The sequence below is a fragment of the Lissotriton helveticus genome, chromosome 10 (assembly GCF_964261635.1).
Source record: "Lissotriton helveticus chromosome 10, aLisHel1.1, whole genome shotgun sequence".
In the NCBI taxonomy this organism is placed as follows: Eukaryota; Metazoa; Chordata; class Amphibia; order Caudata; family Salamandridae; genus Lissotriton; species Lissotriton helveticus.
Window position 1 is genome coordinate 21,990,701 of NC_136071.1, and position 22,896 is coordinate 22,013,596.

The following is a 22,896-nucleotide window of genomic DNA, read 5'->3' on the forward strand; positions in this document are numbered from 1 at the left end:
TTTAATAATTTCAGTGAATCTACTATTATTTCCTATAGGTTATTGTTTGAAGCCCCTATGTCCATTATTTTTTATGGAAGGATGTTGCAGTATCAGTGGTTTGCTATGTGTGGTGCTGGACTTACTACTGCCTTTACACTGATAAATGTGACTCTACTCCCTATTTCACGTGGTGGAAACACAAGTCTAAATTTTTTTTTACAGTTTTATATAGCAAGAACTTGACCCGAAGGTATTGGGTATCAGAAAGCCTTACACGAGCACCAGTTGCGTTATAAGATGACCCATTCATTTTTGTTAGGCACAGGGAGATTAAGTGATTTGCCCAGAATCACAGGATGTTCCACATCCTTGCGAAACTCGAACCCGGTTCCCCAGATTTGAGGTCGACCGCCCCAGCCGTTAGGCCAACTCCTATACCTTGAGTAACTTTACACTATTAAATAGTGAAGTGCCAAAAGTACTAAAGTTACTCCAAAGTGTAATAGTAAATTTACACATGTAGACTTACTCACATGTAAATGTACCTTTGTGATTAGGCCCCAGTGTTCCAAGCTACAACCGTTCACCAGAAGTAGTTTACAAAGGCTCATACGGATAGGGCAGTCTTCAGGGCCGGCTCCTCAGTGATGACTCAGGTAGTTTTTGGCTAAGTGCCAGTCGCGCCAAGCTCTATGACCGCATGATGGGGTGGCTTCCTCTCTGTTGATGCAGGATTGGTTGGAAGAACCTGGATTTCTGGAGCCCAATCTAAAGATGTAGCTACCACGCGTCTTCTAATTCAATTTATCTGTTATCTCGGATTGCATGCTTCCACTGTTATGTCCTAGGGGGTGTCACGGCTGGGGATTAGCAATGTCCAGATGTTTTCACATTTGTTTATCATCTTCTTCTTCTATCATTTCAGATGATCATGGTCAATCAATCCGGAACCTATACCACCTTCCAGGCCCCCAGCACCCTCCAGAATGCCTCCAATACAACCATCATGTCGGACGACAGAGACGACAATCTTGCCAAGGTACAGATCGCCATCCTGGCCATCCTCTTCGTCTGCGCGACCCTGAGCAACTTCCTCATTCTCTTCGTTCTGCTGAAGCGGCGGAAGCACAATGCCTTGATGCACACGTTCATGATCAACCTCTGCATCGCCGACCTGGTCGTCGCCTTCTTCCAGGTCCTTCCGCAGCTGGTCTGGGTCGTCACCGATAGGTTCAGGGGGCCGGATATCCTCTGCCGCCTCATTAAATACTTGCAAGTTGTTGGGATGTTTGCCTCATCCTATATGATTGTGGCTATGACCTTCGACAGGCACCAGGCCATTTGTCGGCCAATGTTGACCTACAAGAAGGGCGTGGCCCGGTGGAATGTTCCAGTTTTCGTGGCTTGGGGGGCTTCCCTGGTTCTCAGCATCCCCCAAATTTTCATCTTTTCCAAGACCAAACTTCCTACCGGGACATATGAATGCTACGGAGACTTCATCGAGCCATGGGGCACAAAAGCCTATATCACCTGGATGACAACGGCGGTATTCGTCCTGCCCACCCTAGTCATCGCCACATGCCAGGTGCTAATTTTTAAGGAAATTCATGACAGCATCTACTTGAAATCGGAGAGGATCACGGCGATGTTGAAGAAGAAGACCCAGCTGGTGAACGGGAAGGACTCGCAAAAGTCCGAAGTCACTACCGCCATGACGAAGACGATCAGAATGACCATGGTCATCGTCTTGGTCTACGTTGTGTGCTGGGCGCCATTTTTCCTGATCCAGATGTGGTCAGTCTGGGACCCCAATGCAGAAACAGAACGTAAGTAAACTGCTGCATCTACTTACCAGAGCGAGCAGGTCTTGATAGGTGGACATGCACTGGCAGGGAAGAGGGCACCTTAGAGCTATCCGGGGGCATTATTGCTTTGTATTCTATTATCACAACAAATCAGCTAGAAAAACATTGGTAAAGCTAATAGGCCTTGGTTTTATCATGAGTGTGCCATACTGTTGGCATTGCCAATTCTGGTCATTGTTTAAAAAAAGAAAAAGACAAAAAAACAAAATACTTGAGAAATAGCAAACACATGTCTTAAGGTAACTCAAAACTGTACATTGAATCACGGTTTGTAATCAATGGCATGGTTTATCTTTCAAATACTTTTCACCCACAAAATTCTGAGCAGCACTTAAGAGTCAGAACGTAAAGGGAATATTTTAGCAAGGCCTAATTTAGGTTTCACAGACTACAGCCACTTGAGCCTCTGCAGTAGCACAGGGTACAGATTTATGGGCCTCCAGGTGAAGTGTCATGCTAAGTACACCTTCTGCCTCAGATGTCAGCTAAGTGAGTGAATTGATAGGATTGTACAGAGGCTATGCTCCAGGGAGAGGACAAACACAAGAAGAGGAAGGTAAACCATTGGATGGTAAAGTCAGGGTCTGCTGACAGCAGAACTCCTGTCCATAGAAATCTGACCTCACTGCATTGTTCTTCTGGAGTAGGGAAGCATAGTTTCCTCTCTCCTCTCCTATCGTGTCTGAGGTTCAGAGTTTCATGAAGGTAGAAATGATGGGTCTGCAGTGTCTTTAGGTTTGCAGGTCAATAACTTCTGAGGGTACAACCTTTGCATGTACACGCTCCCTCAGATCTGGGAGTCAGTAGAACCTATGCATGTAAACACCCTCTTAGATCTGAGAGTCAATACAACCTTTGCATGTCCATGCCCTCTTACAGCTGGGAGTCAGTAGAACCTGTGCATGCACACATGCTCTTAGATCAGTGCCCGCTCTCCTAGAACTGGGATCAGCAGAACCTATATAGGTACATGCGCTCTTAGATCTGGGAGTCAGTACAACCTATGCATGTACACATACTCTTAGATCTTAGAGGCAGCACAAACTATGGATGTACACACTCTTCTAAATCTGGGAGTCAATAGAGCCTTTCCATGTACACACTCTCTTAGATCTGGGAGTCAGTAAAACCTTTGCATGTACACATGCTTTTAGATCTGGGAGTCAGTAGAACCTATGCATGTGCATACACTCTTAGATTTGGTAGTCAGTAGAACCTAAGCATTTGCCAATGTTCTTCGATATGGGAGTCAGTAGAACGTATGCACATACATGCCGTCTTAGGCCTGGAAGTCAGTAGAGCCTATGTATGTACACATGCTTTTAGATCTGGGAGTCAATAGAATTTATGCATATATACACTCTCTTAGATCTGGGAATCAGCAGAACCTATGCACATACACGTCGTCGTAGGCCTGGAAGTCAGTAGAGCCTATGCATGTACACATGCGTTCTTAGATCTGGGAGTCAGTAGAACCTATGCATGTACACACTCTCCTAGATCTGAGAGTCAGTAGAACCTATGCGTGTAAACCCTGTCCTAGATCTGGGAATCAGTATAACGTATTCATGTACCATGTTGCTAGATCTGGGAGTCCGTAGCACCAATGAATGTACACGCTCTCTTAGATCTGGGAGTCAGGATCGTCTGAAGGTAGAATCTATGCATGCATATGCTCTCTTAGATCTGGGAGTCAGTAGAACATATGCATGCTATGCTCTCTTAGATCTGGGAGTCAGTAGAACATATGCATGCTATGCTCTCTTAGATCTGGGAGTCAAGATCTTCTGAAGGTAGAACCTATGCATGCACACGCTCTCTTCGATCTGGAAGTCAGTAGAACCTATGAATGCTATGCTCTCTTAGCTCTGGGAATCAGTAGAACCTATGCATATGCACGCTCATTTAGATCTACGATTCAGTAGAACCTATGCATATGCACGCTCTCTTAGATTTGGTAGGCAGTAGTACCCATGCATGTAGAAGCGCTCTTAGGTCTGAGTCAGTACAACCTATGCATGCAATGCTCTCTTAGAGCTGGGAGTCAGGATCTTCTGAGAGTAGTACCAATCCATGTACACGCTCTCTTAGATCAGGGAGAAAGGAACCTATCCATGTACATGGGCTCTTAGATCTGGGAGTCAATGGAGCCTGTCCATGTACACGCTCTTAGATCTGGGAGTCAATGGAGCCTGTCCATGTACACGCTCTTAGATCTGGGAGTCAACGGAGCCTGTCCATGTACACGCTCTTAGATCTGGGATTCAATGGAGCCTATCCATGTACATGGGCCTTAGATCTGGGAGTCAATGGAGCCTATCCATGTACACGCTCTCTTAGATATGCGAGTCAATGGAGCCTGTCAATGTACATGCGCTCTTAGATCTGGGAGTCAATGGAGCCTATCCATGTACATGCGCTCTTAGATCTGGGAGTCAATGGAGCCTATCCATGTACATGCGCCTTAGATCTGGGAGTTAATGGAGCCTATCCATGTACACGCTCTCTTAGATATGCGAGTCAATGGAGCCTGTCCATGTACACGCTCTTAGATCTGGGAGTCAATGGAGCCTATCCATGTACATGTGCTCTTAGATCTGGGAGTCAATGGAGCCTGTCCATGTACACGCTCTCTTAGATCTAGGAGTCAATGGAGCCTATCCATGTACATGCTCTATTAGATCTGGGAGTCAATGGAGCCTGTCCATGTACACGCTCTCTTAGATCTGGGAGTCAATGGAGCCTGTCCATGTACACAATCTCTTAGATCTGGGAGTCAATGGAGCCTGTCCATGTACACGCTCTCTTAGATCTGGGAGTCAATGGAGCCTGTCCATGTACACGCTCTCTTAGATCTGGGAGTCAATGGAGCCTGTCCATGTACACGCTCTCTTAGATCTGGGAGTCAATAGAGCCTATCCATGTACACGCTCTCTTACATCTGAGAGTCATTGGAGCCCATCCATGTACACGCGCTCTTAGATCTGGGAGCCAATGGAGCCTATCCATGTACACGCGCTCTTAGATCTGGGAGTCAATGGAGCCTATCCATGTACATGCTCTCTTAGATCTGGGAGTCAATGGAGCCTATACATGTACACGCTCTCTTAGATCTGGGAGTCAATGGAGCCTATCCATGTACACGCGCTCTTAGATCTGGGAGTTAATGGAGCCTATCCATGTACACGCGCTCTTAGATCTGGGAGTTAATGGAGCCTGTCCATTTACACTCGCTCTTAGATCTGGGAGTCAATGAAGCCTATCCATGTACACGCTCTCTTAGATCTGGGAGTCAATGGAGCCTATCCATGTACACGCGCTCTTAGATCTGGGAGTTAATGGAGCCTATCCATGTACACGCGCTCTTAGATCTGGGAGTTAATGGAGCCTATCCATGTACATGCGCTCTTAGATCTGGGAGTTAATGGAGCCTGTCCATTTACACTCGCTCTTAGATCTGGGAGTCAATGAAGCCTATCCATGTACACGCTCTCTTAGATCTGGGAGTCAATGGAGCCTATCCATGTACACGCGCTCTTAGATCTGGGAGTTAATGGAGCCTATCCATGTACATGCGCCTTAGATCTGGGAGTCAATAGAGCCTATCCATGTACATGTGCTCTTAGATCTGGGAGTCAATGGAGCCTGTCCATGTACATGCGCTCTTAGATCTGGGAGTCTATGGAGCCTGCCCATGTACATGCGCTCTTAGATCTGGGAGTCAATGGAGCCTATCCATGTACATGCTCTCTTGAATCAGGGAGAATGGAACCTATCCATGTACACGCTCTCTTAGATCTGGGAGTCAATGGAACCTGTCCATGTACACGCTCTCTTAGATCTGGGAGTCAATGGAGCCTATCCATGTACACGCTCTCTTAGATCTGGAAGTCAATGGAGCCTGTCCATGTACACGCTCTCTTAGATCTGGGAGTCAATGGAGCCTATCCATGTACACGCTCTCTTAGATCTGGGAGTCAATGGAGCCTATCCATGTACACGCGCTCTTAGATCTGGGAGTTAATGGAGCCTATCCATGTACATGCGCCTTAGATCTGGGAGTCAATGGAGCCTATCCATGTACATGTGCTCTTAGATCTGGGAGTCAATGGAGCCTGTCCATGTACATACGCTCTTAGATCTGGGAGTCTATGGAGCCTTCCCATGTACATGCGCTCTTAGATCTGGGAGTCAATGGAGCCTATCCATGTACATGCTCTCTTGAATCAGGGAGAATGGAACCAATCATGTACACGCTCTCTTGAATCAGGGACTCCACGGACCCCATTCATGTACATGCTCTCTTGAATCAGGGAGAATGGAACCTATCCATGTACACGCTCTCTTGAATCAGGGAGTCAATGGAATCCATCCATGTACATAGGCTCTTAGATCTGGGAGTCAATGGAGCCTGTCCATGTACACGCGCTCTTAGATCTAGGAGTCTATAGAGCCTATCCATGTACATGCTCTCTTAGATCTGGGAGTCAATGGAGCCTATCCATGTACATGCACTCTTAGATCTGGAAGTCAATGGAGCCTATCTATTTACATGCGCTCTTAGATCTAGGAGTCAATGGAGCCTATCCATGTACACATGCTCTTAGATCTGGGAGTCAATGGAGCCTGTCCATGTACATGCGCTCTTAGATCTGGGAGTCAATGAAGCCTATCCATGTACATGGGCTCTTAGATCTGGGAGTCAATGGAACCTATCCATGTACATGCTCTCTTAGATCTGGGAATCAATGGAGCCTATCCACGTACATGCGCTCTTAGATCTGGGAGTCAATGGAACCTATCCATGTACACGCTCTCTTAGATATGGGAGTCAATGGAGCCTATCCATGTACATGCGCTCTTAGATCTGGGAGTCAATGGAACCTGTCCATGTACACTCTCTCTTAGATCTGGAAGTCTATGGAGCCTATCTATGTACATGCGCTCTTAGATCTGGGAGTCAATGGAGCTTATCCATGTACATGCGCTCTTGGATTTGGGAGTCAATGGAGCCTATCTATGTACATGCGCTCTTAGATCTGGGAGTCAATGGAGCCTATCCATGTACATGCGCTCTTAGATCTGGGAGTCAATGGAGCCTATCCATGTACACGGGCTCTTAGATCTGGGAGTCAATGGAGCTTATCAATGTACACGCGCTCTTAGATATGGGAGTCAATGGAGCCTATCCAGGTACACGCTCTCTTAGATATGGGAGTCAATGGAGCCTATCCATGTACACACTCTCTTAGATATGCGAGTCAATGGAGCCTATGCATGTACACGCTCTCTTAGATCTGGGAGTCAATGGAGCCTATGCATGTACATGCTATCTTAGATATGGGAGTCGATGGAGCCTATCCATGTACACGGGATCTTAGATCTGGGAGTCAATGGATCCTATCCATGTACACGCTCTCTTAGATCTGGGAGTCAATGGAGCCTATCCATGTACACGCTCTCTTAGATCTGGGAGTCAATGGAGCCTGTCCATGTACACGCTCTCTTAGATCTGGGAGTCAATGGAGCCTATCCATGTACACGCTCTCTTAGATCTGGGAGTCAATGGAGCCTGCCCATGTACACGCTCTCTTAGATCTGGGAGTCAATGGAGCCTGTCCATGTACACGCTCTCTTAGATCTGGGAGTCAATGGAACCCATCCATGTACATGCGCTCTTAGATCTGGGAGTCAATGGAGCCTATCCATGTACATGCTCTTTTAGATATGGGAGTCAATGGAGCCTATCCATGTACATGCGCTCTTAGATGTGGGAGTCAATGGAGCCTATCCATGTACATGCGCTCTTACATCTGGGAGTCAATGGAGCCTATACATGTACATGCGCTCTTAGATCTGAGCGTCAATGGGACCTATCCATGTACATGCGCTCTTAGATCTGGGAGTCAATGGAGCCTATCCATGTACATGCTCTCTTAGATCTGGGAGTCAATTTAGCCTGTCCATGTACACGGGCTCTTAGATCTGGGAGTCAATGGAGCTTATCCATGTACACGCGCTCTTAGATCTGGGAGTCAATGGAGCCTATCCATGTACACGCTCTCTTAGATCTGGGAGTCAATGGAGCCTATTCATGTACACACTCTCTAAGATCTGGGAGTCAATGGAGCCTGTCCATGTACACGCTCTCTTAGATCTGGGAGTCAATGGAGCCTATCCATGTACATGCGCTCTTAGATCTGGGAGTCAATGGAGCCTATCCATGTACACGCGCTCTTGGATCTGGGAGTAAATGGAGCCTATCCATGTACACGCTCTCTTAGATCTGGGAGTCAATGGAGCCTATCCATGTACACGCTGTCTTAGATCTGGGAGTCAATGGAGCCTGTCCATGTACACGCTCTTAGATCTGGGAGTCAATGGAGCCTATCCATGTACATGTGCTCTTAGATCTGGGAGTCAATGGAGCCTGTCCATGTACACGCTCTCTTAGATCTAGGAGTCAATGGAGCCTATCCATGTACATGCTCTATTAGATCTGGGAGTCAATGGAGCCTGTCCATGTACACGCTCTCTTAGATCTGGGAGTCAATGGAGCCTGTCCATGTACACAATCTCTTAGATCTGGGAGTCAATGGAGCCTGTCCATGTACACGCTCTATTAGATCTGGGAGTCAATGGAGCCTGTCCATGTACACGCTCTCTTAGATCTGGGAGTCAATGGAGCCTGTCCATGTACACGCTCTCTTAGATCTGGGAGTCAATGGAGCCTATCCATGTACACGCTCTCTTACATCTGAGAGTCATTGGAGCCCATCCATGTACACGCGCTCTTAGATCTGGGAGTCAATGGAGCCTATCCATGTACACGTGCTCTTAGATCTGGGAGTCAATGGAGCCTATCCATGTACATGCTCTCTTGAATCAGGGAGAATGGAACCTATCCATGTACACGCTCTCTTAGATCTGGGAGTCAATGGAACCTGTCCATGTACACGCTCTCTTAGATCTGGGAGTCAATGGAGCCTATCCATGTACACGCTCTCTTAGATCTGGAAGTCAATGGAGCCTGTCCATGTACACGCTCTCTTAGATCTGGGAGTCAATGGAGCCTATCCATGTACACGCTCTCTTAGATCTGGGAGTCAATGGAGCCTATCCATGTACACGCGCTCTTAGATCTGGGAGTTAATGGAGCCTATCCATGTACATGCGCCTTAGATCTGGGAGTCAATGGAGCCTATCCATGTACATGTGCTCTTAGATCTGGGAGTCAATGGAGCCTGTCCATGTACATGCGCTCTTAGATCTGGGAGTCTATGGAGCCTTCCCATGTACATGCGCTCTTAGATCTGGGAGTCAATGGAGCCTATCCATGTACATGCTCTCTTGAATCAGGGAGAATGGAACCAATCATGTACACGCTCTCTTGAATCAGGGGCTCCACGGAGCCCATTCATGTACATGCTCTCTTGAATCAGGGAGAATGGAACCTATCCATGTACACGCTCTCTTGAATCAGGGAGTCAATGGAATCCATCCATGTACATAGGCTCTTAGATCTGGGAGTCAATGGAGCCTGTCCATGTGCACGCGCTCTTAGATCTAGGAGTCTATAGAGCCTATCCATGTACATGCTCTCTTAGATCTGGGAGTCAATGGAGCCTATCCATGTACATGCACTCTTAGATCTGGAAGTCAATGGAGCCTATCTATTTACATGCGCTCTTAGATCTAGGAGTCAATGGAGCCTATCCATGTACACATGCTCTTAGATCTGGGAGTCAATGGAGCCTGTCCATGTACATGCGCTCTTAGATCTGGGAGTCAATGAAGCCTATCCATGTACATGGGCTCTTAGATCTGGGAGTCAATGGAACCTATCCATGTACATGCTCTCTTAGATCTGGGAATCAATGGAGCCTATCCACGTACATGCGCTCTTAGATCTGGGAGTCAATGGAACCTATCCATGTACACGCTCTCTTAGATATGGGAGTCAATGGAGCCTATCCATGTACATGCGCTCTTAGATCTGGGAGTCAATGGAACCTGTCCATGTACACTCTCTCTTAGATCTGGGAGTCAATGGAGCCTATCTATGTACATGCGCTCTTAGATCTGGGAGTCAATGGAGCTTATCCATGTACATGCGCTCTTGGATTTGGGAGTCAATGGAGCCTATCTATGTACATGCGCTCTTAGATCTGGGAGTCAATGGAGCCTATCCATGTACATGCGCTCTTAGATCTGGGAGTCAATGGAGCCTATCCATGTACACGGGCTCTTAGATCTGGGAGTCAATGGAGCTTATCAATGTACACGCGCTCTTAGATATGGGAGTCAATGGAGCCTATCCAGGTACACGCTCTCTTAGATATGGGAGTCAATGGAGCCTATCCATGTACACACTCTCTTAGATATGCGAGTCAATGGAGCCTATGCATGTACACGCTCTCTTAGATCTGGGAGTCAATGGAGCCTATGCATGTACATGCTATCTTAGATATGGGAGGCGATGGAGCCTATCCATGTACACGGGCTCTTAGATCTGGGAGTCAATGGATCCTATCCATGTACACGCTCTCTTAGATCTGGGAGTCAATGGAGCCTATCCATGTACACGCTCTCTTAGATCTGGGAGTCAATGGAGCCTGTCCATGTACACGCTCTCTTAGATCTGGGAGTCAATGGAGCCTATCCATGTACACGCTCTCTTAGATCTGGGAGTCAATGGAGCCTGCCCATGTACACGCTCTCTTAGATCTGGGAGTCAATGGAGCATGTCCATGTACAGGCTCTCTTAGATCTGGGGGTCAATGGAACCCATCCATGTACATGCGCTCTTAGATCTGGGAGTCAATGGAGCCTATCCATGTACATGCTCTTTTAGATATGGGAGTCAATGGAGCCTATCCATGTACATGCGCTCTTAGATGTAGGAGTCAATGGAGCCTATCCATGTACATGCGCTCTTACATCTGGGAGTCAATGGAGCCTATACATGTACATGCGCTCTTAGATCTGAGCGTCAATGGGACCTATCCATGTACATGCGCTCTTAGATCTGGGAGTCAATGAAGCCTATCCATGTACATGCTCTCTTAGATCTGGGAGTCAATTTAGCCTGTCCATGTACACGGGCTCTTAGATCTGGTAGTCAATGGAGCTTATCCATGTACACGCGCTCTTAGATCTGGGAGTCAATGGAGCCTATCCATGTACACGCTCTCTTAGATCTGGGAGTCAATGGAGCCTATTCATGTACACACTCTCTAAGATCTGGGAGTCAATGGAGCCTGTCCATGTACACGCTCTCTTAGATCTGGGAGTCAATGGAGCCTATCCATGTACATGCGCTCTTAGATCTGGGAGTCAATGGAGCCTATCCATGTACACGCGCTCTTGGATCTGGGAGTAAATGGAGCCTATCCATGTACACGCTCTCTTAGATCTGGGAGTCAATGGAGCCTATCCATGTACACGCTGTCTTAGATCTGGGAGTCAATGGAGCCTGTCCATGTACACGCTCTTAGATCTGGGAGTCAATGGAGCCTATCCATGTACATGTGCTCTTAGATCTGGGAGTCAATGGAGCCTGTCCATGTACACGCTCTCTTAGATCTAGGAGTCAATGGAGCCTATCCATGTACATGCTCTATTAGATCTGGGAGTCAATGGAGCCTGTCCATGCACACGCTCTCTTAGATCTGGGAGTCAATGGAGCCTGTCCATGTACACAATCTCTTAGATCTGGGAGTCAATGGAGCCTGTCCATGTACACGCTCTCTTAGATCTGGGAGTCAATGGAGCCTGTCCATGTACACGCTCTCTTAGATCTGGGAGTCAATGGAGCCTGTCCATGTACACGCTCTCTTAGATCTGGGAGTCAATGGAGCCTATCCATGTACACGCTCTCTTACATCTGAGAGTCATTGGAGCCCATCCATGTACACGCGCTCTTAGATCTGGGAGTCAATGGAGCCTATCCATGTACACGCGCTCTTAGATCTGGGAGTCAATGGAGCCTATCCATGTACATGCTCTCTTAGATCTTAGAGTCAATGGAGCCTATACATGTACACGCTCTCTTAGATCTGGGAGTCAATGGAGCCTATCCATGTACACGCGCTCTTAGATCTGGGAGTTAATGGAGCCTATCCATGTACACGCGCTCTTAGATCTGGGAGTTAATGGAGCCTGTCCATTTACACTCGCTCTTAGATCTGGGAGTCAATGAAGCCTATCCATGTACACGCTCTCTTAGATCTGGGAGTCAATGGAGCCTATCCATGTACACGCGCTCTTAGATCTGGGAGTTAATGGAGCCTATCCATGTACACGCGCTCTTAGATCTGGGAGTTAATGGAGCCTATCCATGTACACGCGCTCTTAGATCTGGGAGTTAATGGAGCCTGTCCATTTACACTCGCTCTTAGATCTGGGAGTCAATGAAGCCTATCCATGTACACGCTCTCTTAGATCTGGGAGTCAATGGAGCCTATCCATGTACACGCGCTCTTAGATCTGGGAGTTAATGGAGCCTATCCATGTACATGCGCCTTAGATCTGGGAGTCAATGGAGCCTATCCATGTACATGTGCTCTTAGATCTGGGAGTAAATGGAGCCTGTCCATGTACATGCGCTCTTAGATCTGGGAGTCTATGGAGCCTGCCCATGTACATGCGCTCTTAGATCTGGGAGTCAATGGAGCCTATCCATGTACATGCTCTCTTGAATCAGGGAGAATGGAACCTATCTATGTACACGCTCTCTTAGATCTGGGAGTCAATGGAACCTGTCCATGTACACGCTCTCTTAGATCTGGGAGTCAATGGAGCCTATCCATGTACACGCTCTCTTAGATCTGGAAGTCAATGGAGCCTGTCCATGTACACGCTCTCTTAGATCTGGGAGTCAATGGAGCCTATCCATGTACACGCTCTCTTAGATCTGGGAGTCAATGGAGCCTATCCATGTACACGCGCTCTTAGATCTGGGAGTCAATGGAGCCTGTCCATGTACACGCTCTCTTAGATCTGGGAGTCAATGGAGCCTGTCCATGTACACAATCTCTTAGATCTGGGAGTCAATGGAGCCTGTCCATGTACACGCTCTATTAGATCTGGGAGTCAATGGAGCCTGTCCATGTACACGCTCTCTTAGATCTGGGAGTCAATGGAGCCTGTCCATGTACACGCTCTCTTAGATCTGGGAGTCAATGGAGCCTATCCATGTACACGCTCTCTTACATCTGAGAGTCATTGGAGCCCATCCATGTACACGCGCTCTTAGATCTGGGAGTCAATGGAGCCTATCCATGTACACGTGCTCTTAGATCTGGGAGTCAATGGAGCCTATCCATGTACATGCTCTCTTGAATCAGGGAGAATGGAACCTATCCATGTACACGCTCTCTTAGATCTGGGAGTCAATGGAACCTGTCCATGTACACGCTCTCTTAGATCTGGGAGTCAATGGAGCCTATCCATGTACACGCTCTCTTAGATCTGGAAGTCAATGGAGCCTGTCCATGTACACGCTCTCTTAGATCTGGGAGTCAATGGAGCCTATCCATGTACACGCTCTCTTAGATCTGGGAGTCAATGGAGCCTATCCATGTACACGCGCTCTTAGATCTGGGAGTTAATGGAGCCTATCCATGTACATGCGCCTTAGATCTGGGAGTCAATGGAGCCTATCCATGTACATGTGCTCTTAGATCTGGGAGTCAATGGAGCCTGTCCATGTACATGCGCTCTTAGATCTGGGAGTCTATGGAGCCTTCCCATGTACATGCGCTCTTAGATCTGGGAGTCAATGGAGCCTATCCATGTACATGCTCTCTTGAATCAGGGAGAATGGAACCAATCATGTACACGCTCTCTTGAATCAGGGGCTCCACGGAGCCCATTCATGTACATGCTCTCTTGAATCAGGGAGAATGGAACCTATCCATGTACACGCTCTCTTGAATCAGGGAGTCAATGGAATCCATCCATGTACATAGGCTCTTAGATCTGGGAGTCAATGGAGCCTGTCCATGTGCACGCGCTCTTAGATCTAGGAGTCTATAGAGCCTATCCATGTACATGCTCTCTTAGATCTGGGAGTCAATGGAGCCTATCCATGTACATGCACTCTTAGATCTGGAAGTCAATGGAGCCTATCTATTTACATGCGCTCTTAGATCTAGGAGTCAATGGAGCCTATCCATGTACACATGCTCTTAGATCTGGGAGTCAATGGAGCCTGTCCATGTACATGCGCTCTTAGATCTGGGAGTCAATGAAGCCTATCCATGTACATGGGCTCTTAGATCTGGGAGTCAATGGAACCTATCCATGTACATGCTCTCTTAGATCTGGGAATCAATGGAGCCTATCCACGTACATGCGCTCTTAGATCTGGGAGTCAATGGAACCTATCCATGTACACGCTCTCTTAGATATGGGAGTCAATGGAGCCTATCCATGTACATGCGCTCTTAGATCTGGGAGTCAATGGAACCTGTCCATGTACACTCTCTCTTAGATCTGGGAGTCAATGGAGCCTATCTATGTACATGCGCTCTTAGATCTGGGAGTCAATGGAGCTTATCCATGTACATGCGCTCTTGGATTTGGGAGTCAATGGAGCCTATCTATGTACATGCGCTCTTAGATCTGGGAGTCAATGGAGCCTATCCATGTACATGCGCTCTTAGATCTGGGAGTCAATGGAGCCTATCCATGTACACGGGCTCTTAGATCTGGGAGTCAATGGAGCTTATCAATGTACACGCGCTCTTAGATATGGGAGTCAATGGAGCCTATCCAGGTACACGCTCTCTTAGATATGGGAGTCAATGGAGCCTATCCATGTACACACTCTCTTAGATATGCGAGTCAATGGAGCCTATGCATGTACACGCTCTCTTAGATCTGGGAGTCAATGGAGCCTATGCATGTACATGCTATCTTAGATATGGGAGTCGATGGAGCCTATCCATGTACACGGGCTCTTAGATCTGGGAGTCAATGGATCCTATCCATGTACACGCTCTCTTAGATCTGGGAGTCAATGGAGCCTATCCATGTACACGCTCTCTTAGATCTGGGAGTCAATGGAGCCTGTCCATGTACACGCTCTCTTAGATCTGGGAGTCAATGGAGCCTATCCATGTACACGCTCTCTTAGATCTGGGAGTCAATGGAGCCTGCCCATGTACACGCTCTCTTAGATCTGGGAGTCAATGGAGCATGTCCATGTACATGCGCTCTTAGATCTGGGAGTCAATGGAGCCTATCCATGTACATGCTCTTTTAGATATGGGAGTCAATGGAGCCTATCCATGTACATGCGCTCTTAGATGTAGGAGTCAATGGAGCCTATCCATGTACATGCGCTCTTACATCTGGGAGTCAATGGAGCCTATACATGTACATGCGCTCTTAGATCTGAGCGTCAATGGGACCTATCCATGTACATGCGCTCTTAGATCTGGGAGTCAATGAAGCCTATCCATGTACATGCTCTCTTAGATCTGGGAGTCAATTTAGCCTGTCCATGTACACGGGCTCTTAGATCTGGTAGTCAATGGAGCTTATCCATGTACACGCGCTCTTAGATCTGGGAGTCAATGGAGCCTATCCATGTACACGCTCTCTTAGATCTGGGAGTCAATGGAGCCTATTCATGTACACACTCTCTAAGATCTGGGAGTCAATGGAGCCTGTCCATGTACACGCTCTCTTAGATCTGGGAGTCAATGGAGCCTATCCATGTACATGCGCTCTTAGATCTGGGAGTCAATGGAGCCTATCCATGTACACGCGCTCTTGGATCTGGGAGTAAATGGAGCCTATCCATGTACACGCTCTCTTAGATCTGGGAGTCAATGGAGCCTATCCATGTACACGCTGTCTTAGATCTGGGAGTCAATGGAGCCTGTCCATGTACACGCTCTTAGATCTGGGAGTCAATGGAGCCTATCCATGTACATGTGCTCTTAGATCTGGGAGTCAATGGAGCCTGTCCATGTACACGCTCTCTTAGATCTAGGAGTCAATGGAGCCTATCCATGTACATGCTCTATTAGATCTGGGAGTCAATGGAGCCTGTCCATGTACACGCTCTCTTAGATCTGGGAGTCAATGGAGCCTGTCCATGTACACGCTCTCTTAGATCTGGGAGTCAATGGAGCCTGTCCATGTACACGCTCTCTTAGATCTGGGAGTCAATGGAGCCTGTCCATGTACACGCTCTCTTAGATCTGGGAGTCAATGGAGCCTATCCATGTACACGCTCTCTTACATCTGAGAGTCATTGGAGCCCATCCATGTACACGCGCTCTTAGATCTGGGAGTCAATGGAGCCTATCCATGTACACGCGCTCTTAGATCTGGGAGTCAATGGAGCCTATCCATGTACATGCTCTCTTAGATCTTAGAGTCAATGGAGCCTATACATGTACACGCTCTCTTAGATCTGGGAGTCAATGGAGCCTATCCATGTACACGCGCTCTTAGATCTGGGAGTTAATGGAGCCTATCCATGTACACGCGCTCTTAGATCTGGGAGTTAATGGAGCCTGTCCATTTACACTCGCTCTTAGATCTGGGAGTCAATGAAGCCTATCCATGTACACGCTCTCTTAGATCTGGGAGTCAATGGAGCCTATCCATGTACACGCACTCTTAGATCTGGGAGTTAATGGAGCCTATCCATGTACACGCGCTCTTAGATCTGGGAGTTAATGGAGCCTATCCATGTACACGCGCTCTTAGATCTGGGAGTTAATGGAGCCTGTCCATTTACACTCGCTCTTAGATCTGGGAGTCAATGAAGCCTATCCATGTACACGCTCTCTTAGATCTGGGAGTCAATGGAGCCTATCCATGTACACGCGCTCTTAGATCTGGGAGTTAATGGAGCCTATCCATGTACATGCGCCTTAGATCTGGGAGTCAATGGAGCCTATCCATGTACATGTGCTCTTAGATCTGGGAGTAAATGGAGCCTGTCCATGTACATGCGCTCTTAGATCTGGGAGTCTATGGAGCCTGCCCATGTACATGCGCTCTTAGATCTGGGAGTCAATGGAGCCTATCCATGTACATGCTCTCTTGAATCAGGGAGAATGGAACCTATCTATGTACACGCTCTCTTAGATCTGGGAGTCAATGGAACCTGTCCATGTACACGCTCTCTTAGATCTGGGAGTCAATGGAGCCTATCCAGGTACACGCTCTCTTAGATATGGGAGTCAATGGAGCCTATCCATGTACACACTCTCTTAGATATGCGAGTCAATGGAGCCTATGCATGTACACGCTCTCTTAGATCTGGGAGTCAATGGAGCCTATGCATGTACATGCTATCTTAGATATGGGAGTCGATGGAGCCTATCCATGTACACGGGCTCTTAGATCTGGGAGTCAATGGATCCTATCCATGTACACGCTCTCTTAGATCTGGGAGTCAATGGAGCCTATCCATGTACACGCTCTCTTAGATCTGGGAGTCAATGGAGCCTGTCCATGTACACGCTCTCTTAGATCTGGGAGTCAATGGAGCCTATCCATGTACACGCTCTCTTAGATCTGGGAGTCAATGGAGCCTGCCCATGTACACGCTCTCTTAGATCTGGGAGTCAATGGAGCATGTCCATGTACAGGCTCTCTTAGATCTGGGGGTCAATGGAACCCATCCATGTACATGCGCTCTTAGATCTGGGAGTCAATGGAGCCTATCCATGTACATGCTCTTTTAGATATGGGAGTCAATGGAGCCTATCCATGTACATGCGCTCTTAGATGTAGGAGTCAATGGAGCCTATCCATGTACATGCGCTCTTACATCTGGGAGTCAATGGAGCCTATACATGTACATGCGCTCTTAGATCTGAGCGTCAATGGGACCTATCCATGTACATGCGCTCTTAGATCTGGGAGTCAATGAAGCCTATCCATGTACATGCTCTCTTAGATCTGGGAGTCAATTTAGCCTGTCCATGTACACGGGCTCTTAGATCTGGTAGTCAATGGAGCTTATCCATGTACACGCGCTCTTAGATCTGGGAGTCAATGGAGCCTATCCATGTACACGCTCTCTTAGATCTGGGAGTCAATGGAGCCTATTCATGTACACACTCTCTAAGATCTGGGAGTCAATGGAGCCTGTCCATGTACACGCTCTCTTAGATCTGGGAGTCAATGGAGCCTATCCATGTACATGCGCTCTTAGATCTGGGAGTCAATGGAGCCTATCCATGTACACGCGCTCTTGGATCTGGGAGTAAATGGAGCCTATCCATGTACACGCTCTCTTAGATCTGGGAGTCAATGGAGCCTATCCATGTACACGCTGTCTTAGATCTGGGAGTCAATGGAGCCTGTCCATGTACACGCTCTTAGATCTGGGAGTCAATGGAGCCTATCCATGTACATGTGCTCTTAGATCTGGGAGTCAATGGAGCCTGTCCATGTACACGCTCTCTTAGATCTAGGAGTCAATGGAGCCTATCCATGTACATGCTCTATTAGATCTGGGAGTCAATGGAGCCTGTCCATGTACACGCTCTCTTAGATCTGGGAGTCAATGGAGCCTGTCCATGTACACGCTCTCTTAGATCTGGGAGTCAATGGAGCCTGTCCATGTACACGCTCTCTTAGATCTGGGAGTCAATGGAGCCTGTCCATGTACACGCTCTCTTAGATCTGGGAGTCAATGGAGCCTATCCATGTACACGCTCTCTTACATCTGAGAGTCATTGGAGCCCATCCATGTACACGCGCTCTTAGATCTGGGAGTCAATGGAGCCTATCCATGTACACGCGCTCTTAGATCTGGGAGTCAATGGAGCCTATCCATGTACATGCTCTCTTAGATCTTAGAGTCAATGGAGCCTATACATGTACACGCTCTCTTAGATCTGGGAGTCAATGGAGCCTATCCATGTACACGCGCTCTTAGATCTGGGAGTTAATGGAGCCTATCCATGTACACGCGCTCTTAGATCTGGGAGTTAATGGAGCCTGTCCATTTACACTCGCTCTTAGATCTGGGAGTCAATGAAGCCTATCCATGTACACGCTCTCTTAGATCTGGGAGTCAATGGAGCCTATCCATGTACACGCGCTCTTAGATCTGGGAGTTAATGGAGCCTATCCATGTACACGCGCTCTTAGATCTGGGAGTTAATGGAGCCTATCCATGTACACGCGCTCTTAGATCTGGGAGTTAATGGAGCCTGTCCATTTACACTCGCACTTAGATCTGGGAGTCAATGAAGCCTATCCATGTACACGCTCTCTTAGATCTGGGAGTCAATGGAGCCTATCCATGTACACGCGCTCTTAGATCTGGGAGTTAATGGAGCCTATCCATGTACATGCGCCTTAGATCTGGGAGTCAATGGAGCCTATCCATGTACATGTGCTCTTAGATCTGGGAGTAAATGGAGCCTGTCCATGTACATGCGCTCTTAGATCTGGGAGTCTATGGAGCCTGCCCATGTACATGCGCTCTTAGATCTGGGAGTCAATGGAGCCTATCCATGTACATGCTCTCTTGAATCAGGGAGAATGGAACCTATCTATGTACACGCTCTCTTAGATCTGGGAGTCAATGGAACCTGTCCATGTACACGCTCTCTTAGATCTGGGAGTCAATGGAGCCTATCCATGTACACGCTCTCTTAGATCTGGAAGTCAATGGAGCCTGTCCATGTACACGCTCTCTTAGATCTGGGAGTCAATGGAGCCTATCCATGTACACGCTCTCTTAGATCTGGGAGTCAATGGAGCCTATCCATGTACACGCGCTCTTAGATCTGGGAGTTAATGGAGCCTATCCATGTACATGCGCCTTAGATCTGGGAGTCAATGGAGCCTATCCATGTACATGTGCTCTTAGATCTGGGAGTCAATGGAGCCTATCCATGTACATGCTCTCTTGAATCAGGGAGAATGGAACCAATCATGTACACGCTCTCTTGAATCAGGGACTCCACGGAGCCCATTCATGTACATGCTCTCTTGAATCAGGGAGAATGGAACCTATCCATGTACACGCTCTCTTGAATCAGGGAGTCAATGGAACCCATCCATGTACATAGGCTCTTAGATCTGGGAGTCAATGGAGCCTGTCCATGTGCACGCGCTCTTAGATCTAGGAGTCTATAGAGCCTATCCATGTACATGCTCTCTTAGATCTGGGAGTCAATGGAGCCTATCCATGTACATGCACTCTTAGATCTGGAAGTCAATGGAGCCTATCTATTTACATGCGCTCTTAGATCTAGGAGTCAATGGAGCCTATCCATGTACACATGCTCTTAGATCTGGGAGTCAATGGAGCCTGTCCATGTACATGCGCTCTTAGATCTGGGAGTCAATGAAGCCTATCCATGTACATGGGCTCTTAGATCTGGGAGTCAATGGAACCTATCCATGTACATGCTCTCTTAGATCTGGGAATCAATGGAGCCTATCCACGTACATGCGCTCTTAGATCTGGGAGTCAATGGAACCTATCCATGTACACGCTCTCTTAGATATGGGAGTCAATGGAGCCTATCCATGTACATGCGCTCTTAGATCTGGGAGTCAATGGAACCTGTCCATGTACACTCTCTCTTAGATCTGGGAGTCAATGGAGCCTATCTATGTACATGCGCTCTTAGATCTGGGAGTCAATGGAGCTTATCCATGTACATGCGCTCTTGGATTTGGGAGTCAATGGAGCCTATCTATGTACATGCGCTCTTAGATCTAGGAGTCAATGGAGCCTATCCATGTACATGCGCTCTTAGATCTGGGAGTCAATGGAGCCTATCCATGTACACGGGCTCTTAGATCTGGGAGTCAATGGAGCTTATCCATGTACACGCGCTCTTAGATATGGGAGTCAATGGAGCCTATCCAGGTACACGCTCTCTTAGATATGGGAGTCAATGGAGCCTATCCATGTACACACTCTCTTAGATATGCGAGTCAATGGAGCCTATGCATGTACACGCTCTCTTAGATCTGGGAGTCAATGGAGCCTATGCACGTACATGCTATCTTAGATATGGGAGTCAATGGAGCCTGTCCATGTACACGCTCTCTTAGATCTGGGAGTCAATGGAGCCTGTCCATGTACACGCTCTCTTTGATCTGGGAGTCAATGGAGCCTGTCCATGTACACGCTCTTAGATCTGGGAGTCAATGGAGCCTATCCATGTACATGTGCTCTTAGATCTGGGAGTCAATGGAGCCTGTCCATGTACACGCTCTCTTAGATCTAGGAGTCAATGGAGCCTATCCATGTACATGCTCTATTAGATCTGGGAGTCAATGGAGCCTGTCCATGTACACGCTCTCTTAGATCTGGGAGTCAATGGAGCCTGTCCATGTACACGCTCTCTTAGATCTGGGAGTCAATGGAGCCTGTCCATGTACACGCTCTCTTAGATCTGGGAGTCAATGGAGCCTGTCCATGTACACGCTCTCTTAGATCTGGGAGTCAATGGAGCCTATCCATGTACACGCTCTCTTACATCTGAGAGTCATTGGAGCCCATCCATGTACACGCGCTCTTAGATCTGGGAGTCAATGGAGCCTATCCATGTACACGCGCTCTTAGATCTGGGAGTCAATGGAGCCTATCCATGTACATGCTCTCTTAGATCTTAGAGTCAATGGAGCCTATACATGTACACGCTCTCTTAGATCTGGGAGTCAATGGAGCCTATCCATGTACACGCGCTCTTAGATCTGGGAGTTAATGGAGCCTATCCATGTACACGCGCTCTTAGATCTGGGAGTTAATGGAGCCTGTCCATTTACACTCGCTCTTAGATCTGGGAGTCAATGAAGCCTATCCATGTACACGCTCTCTTAGATCTGGGAGTCAATGGAGCCTATCCATGTACACGCACTCTTAGATCTGGGAGTTAATGGAGCCTATCCATGTACACGCGCTCTTAGATCTGGGAGTTAATGGAGCCTATCCATGTACACGCGCTCTTAGATCTGGGAGTTAATGGAGCCTGTCCATTTACACTCGCTCTTAGATCTGGGAGTCAATGAAGCCTATCCATGTACACGCTCTCTTAGATCTGGGAGTCAATGGAGCCTATCCATGTACACGCGCTCTTAGATCTGGGAGTTAATGGAGCCTATCCATGTACATGCGCCTTAGATCTGGGAGTCAATGGAGCCTATCCATGTACATGTGCTCTTAGATCTGGGAGTAAATGGAGCCTGTCCATGTACATGCGCTCTTAGATCTGGGAGTCTATGGAGCCTGCCCATGTACATGCGCTCTTAGATCTGGGAGTCAATGGAGCCTATCCATGTACATGCTCTCTTGAATCAGGGAGAATGGAACCTATCTATGTACACGCTCTCTTAGATCTGGGAGTCAATGGAACCTGTCCATGTACACGCTCTCTTAGATCTGGGAGTCAATGGAGCCTATCCAGGTACACGCTCTCTTAGATATGGGAGTCAATGGAGCCTATCCATGTACACACTCTCTAAGATATGCGAGTCAATGGAGCCTATGCATGTACACGCTCTCTTAGATCTGGGAGTCAATGGAGCCTATGCATGTACATGCTATCTTAGATATGGGAGTCGATGGAGCCTATCCATGTACACGGGCTCTTAGATCTGGGAGTCAATGGATCCTATCCATGTACACGCTCTCTTAGATCTGGGAGTCAATGGAGCCTATCCATCTACACGCTCTCTTAGATCTGGGAGTCAATGGAGCCTGTCCATGTACACGCTCTCTTAGATCTGGGAGTCAATGGAGCCTATCCATGTACACGCTCTCTTAGATCTGGGAGTCAATGGAGCCTGCACATGTACACGCTCTCTTAGATCTGGGAGTCAATGGAGCATGTCCATGTACAGGCTCTCTTAGATCTGGGGTTCAATGGAACCCATCCATGTACATGCGCTCTTAGATCTGGGAGTCAATGGAGCCTATCCATGTACATGCTCTTTTAGATATGGGAGTCAATGGAGCCTATCCATGTACATGCGCTCTTAGATGTAGGAGTCAATGGAGCCTATCCATGTACATGCGCTCTTACATCTGGGAGTCAATGGA

The 22,896-nt window shown here is 47.7% G+C and overlaps 1 protein-coding gene across 1 annotated transcript in view; it reads left to right on the forward strand.

The window, feature by feature from the left end:
* AVPR2 (arginine vasopressin receptor 2) overlaps positions 1-22,896 on the forward strand; it is a 110,919-nt gene that overhangs the window by 64,309 nt on the left and 23,714 nt on the right. The window contains exon 2 of the mRNA XM_078664587.1: positions 908-1,808. Coding sequence (XP_078520713.1) covers positions 908-1,808 — 901 coding nt within the window. The remainder of the gene's footprint in view (positions 1-907; positions 1,809-22,896) is intronic.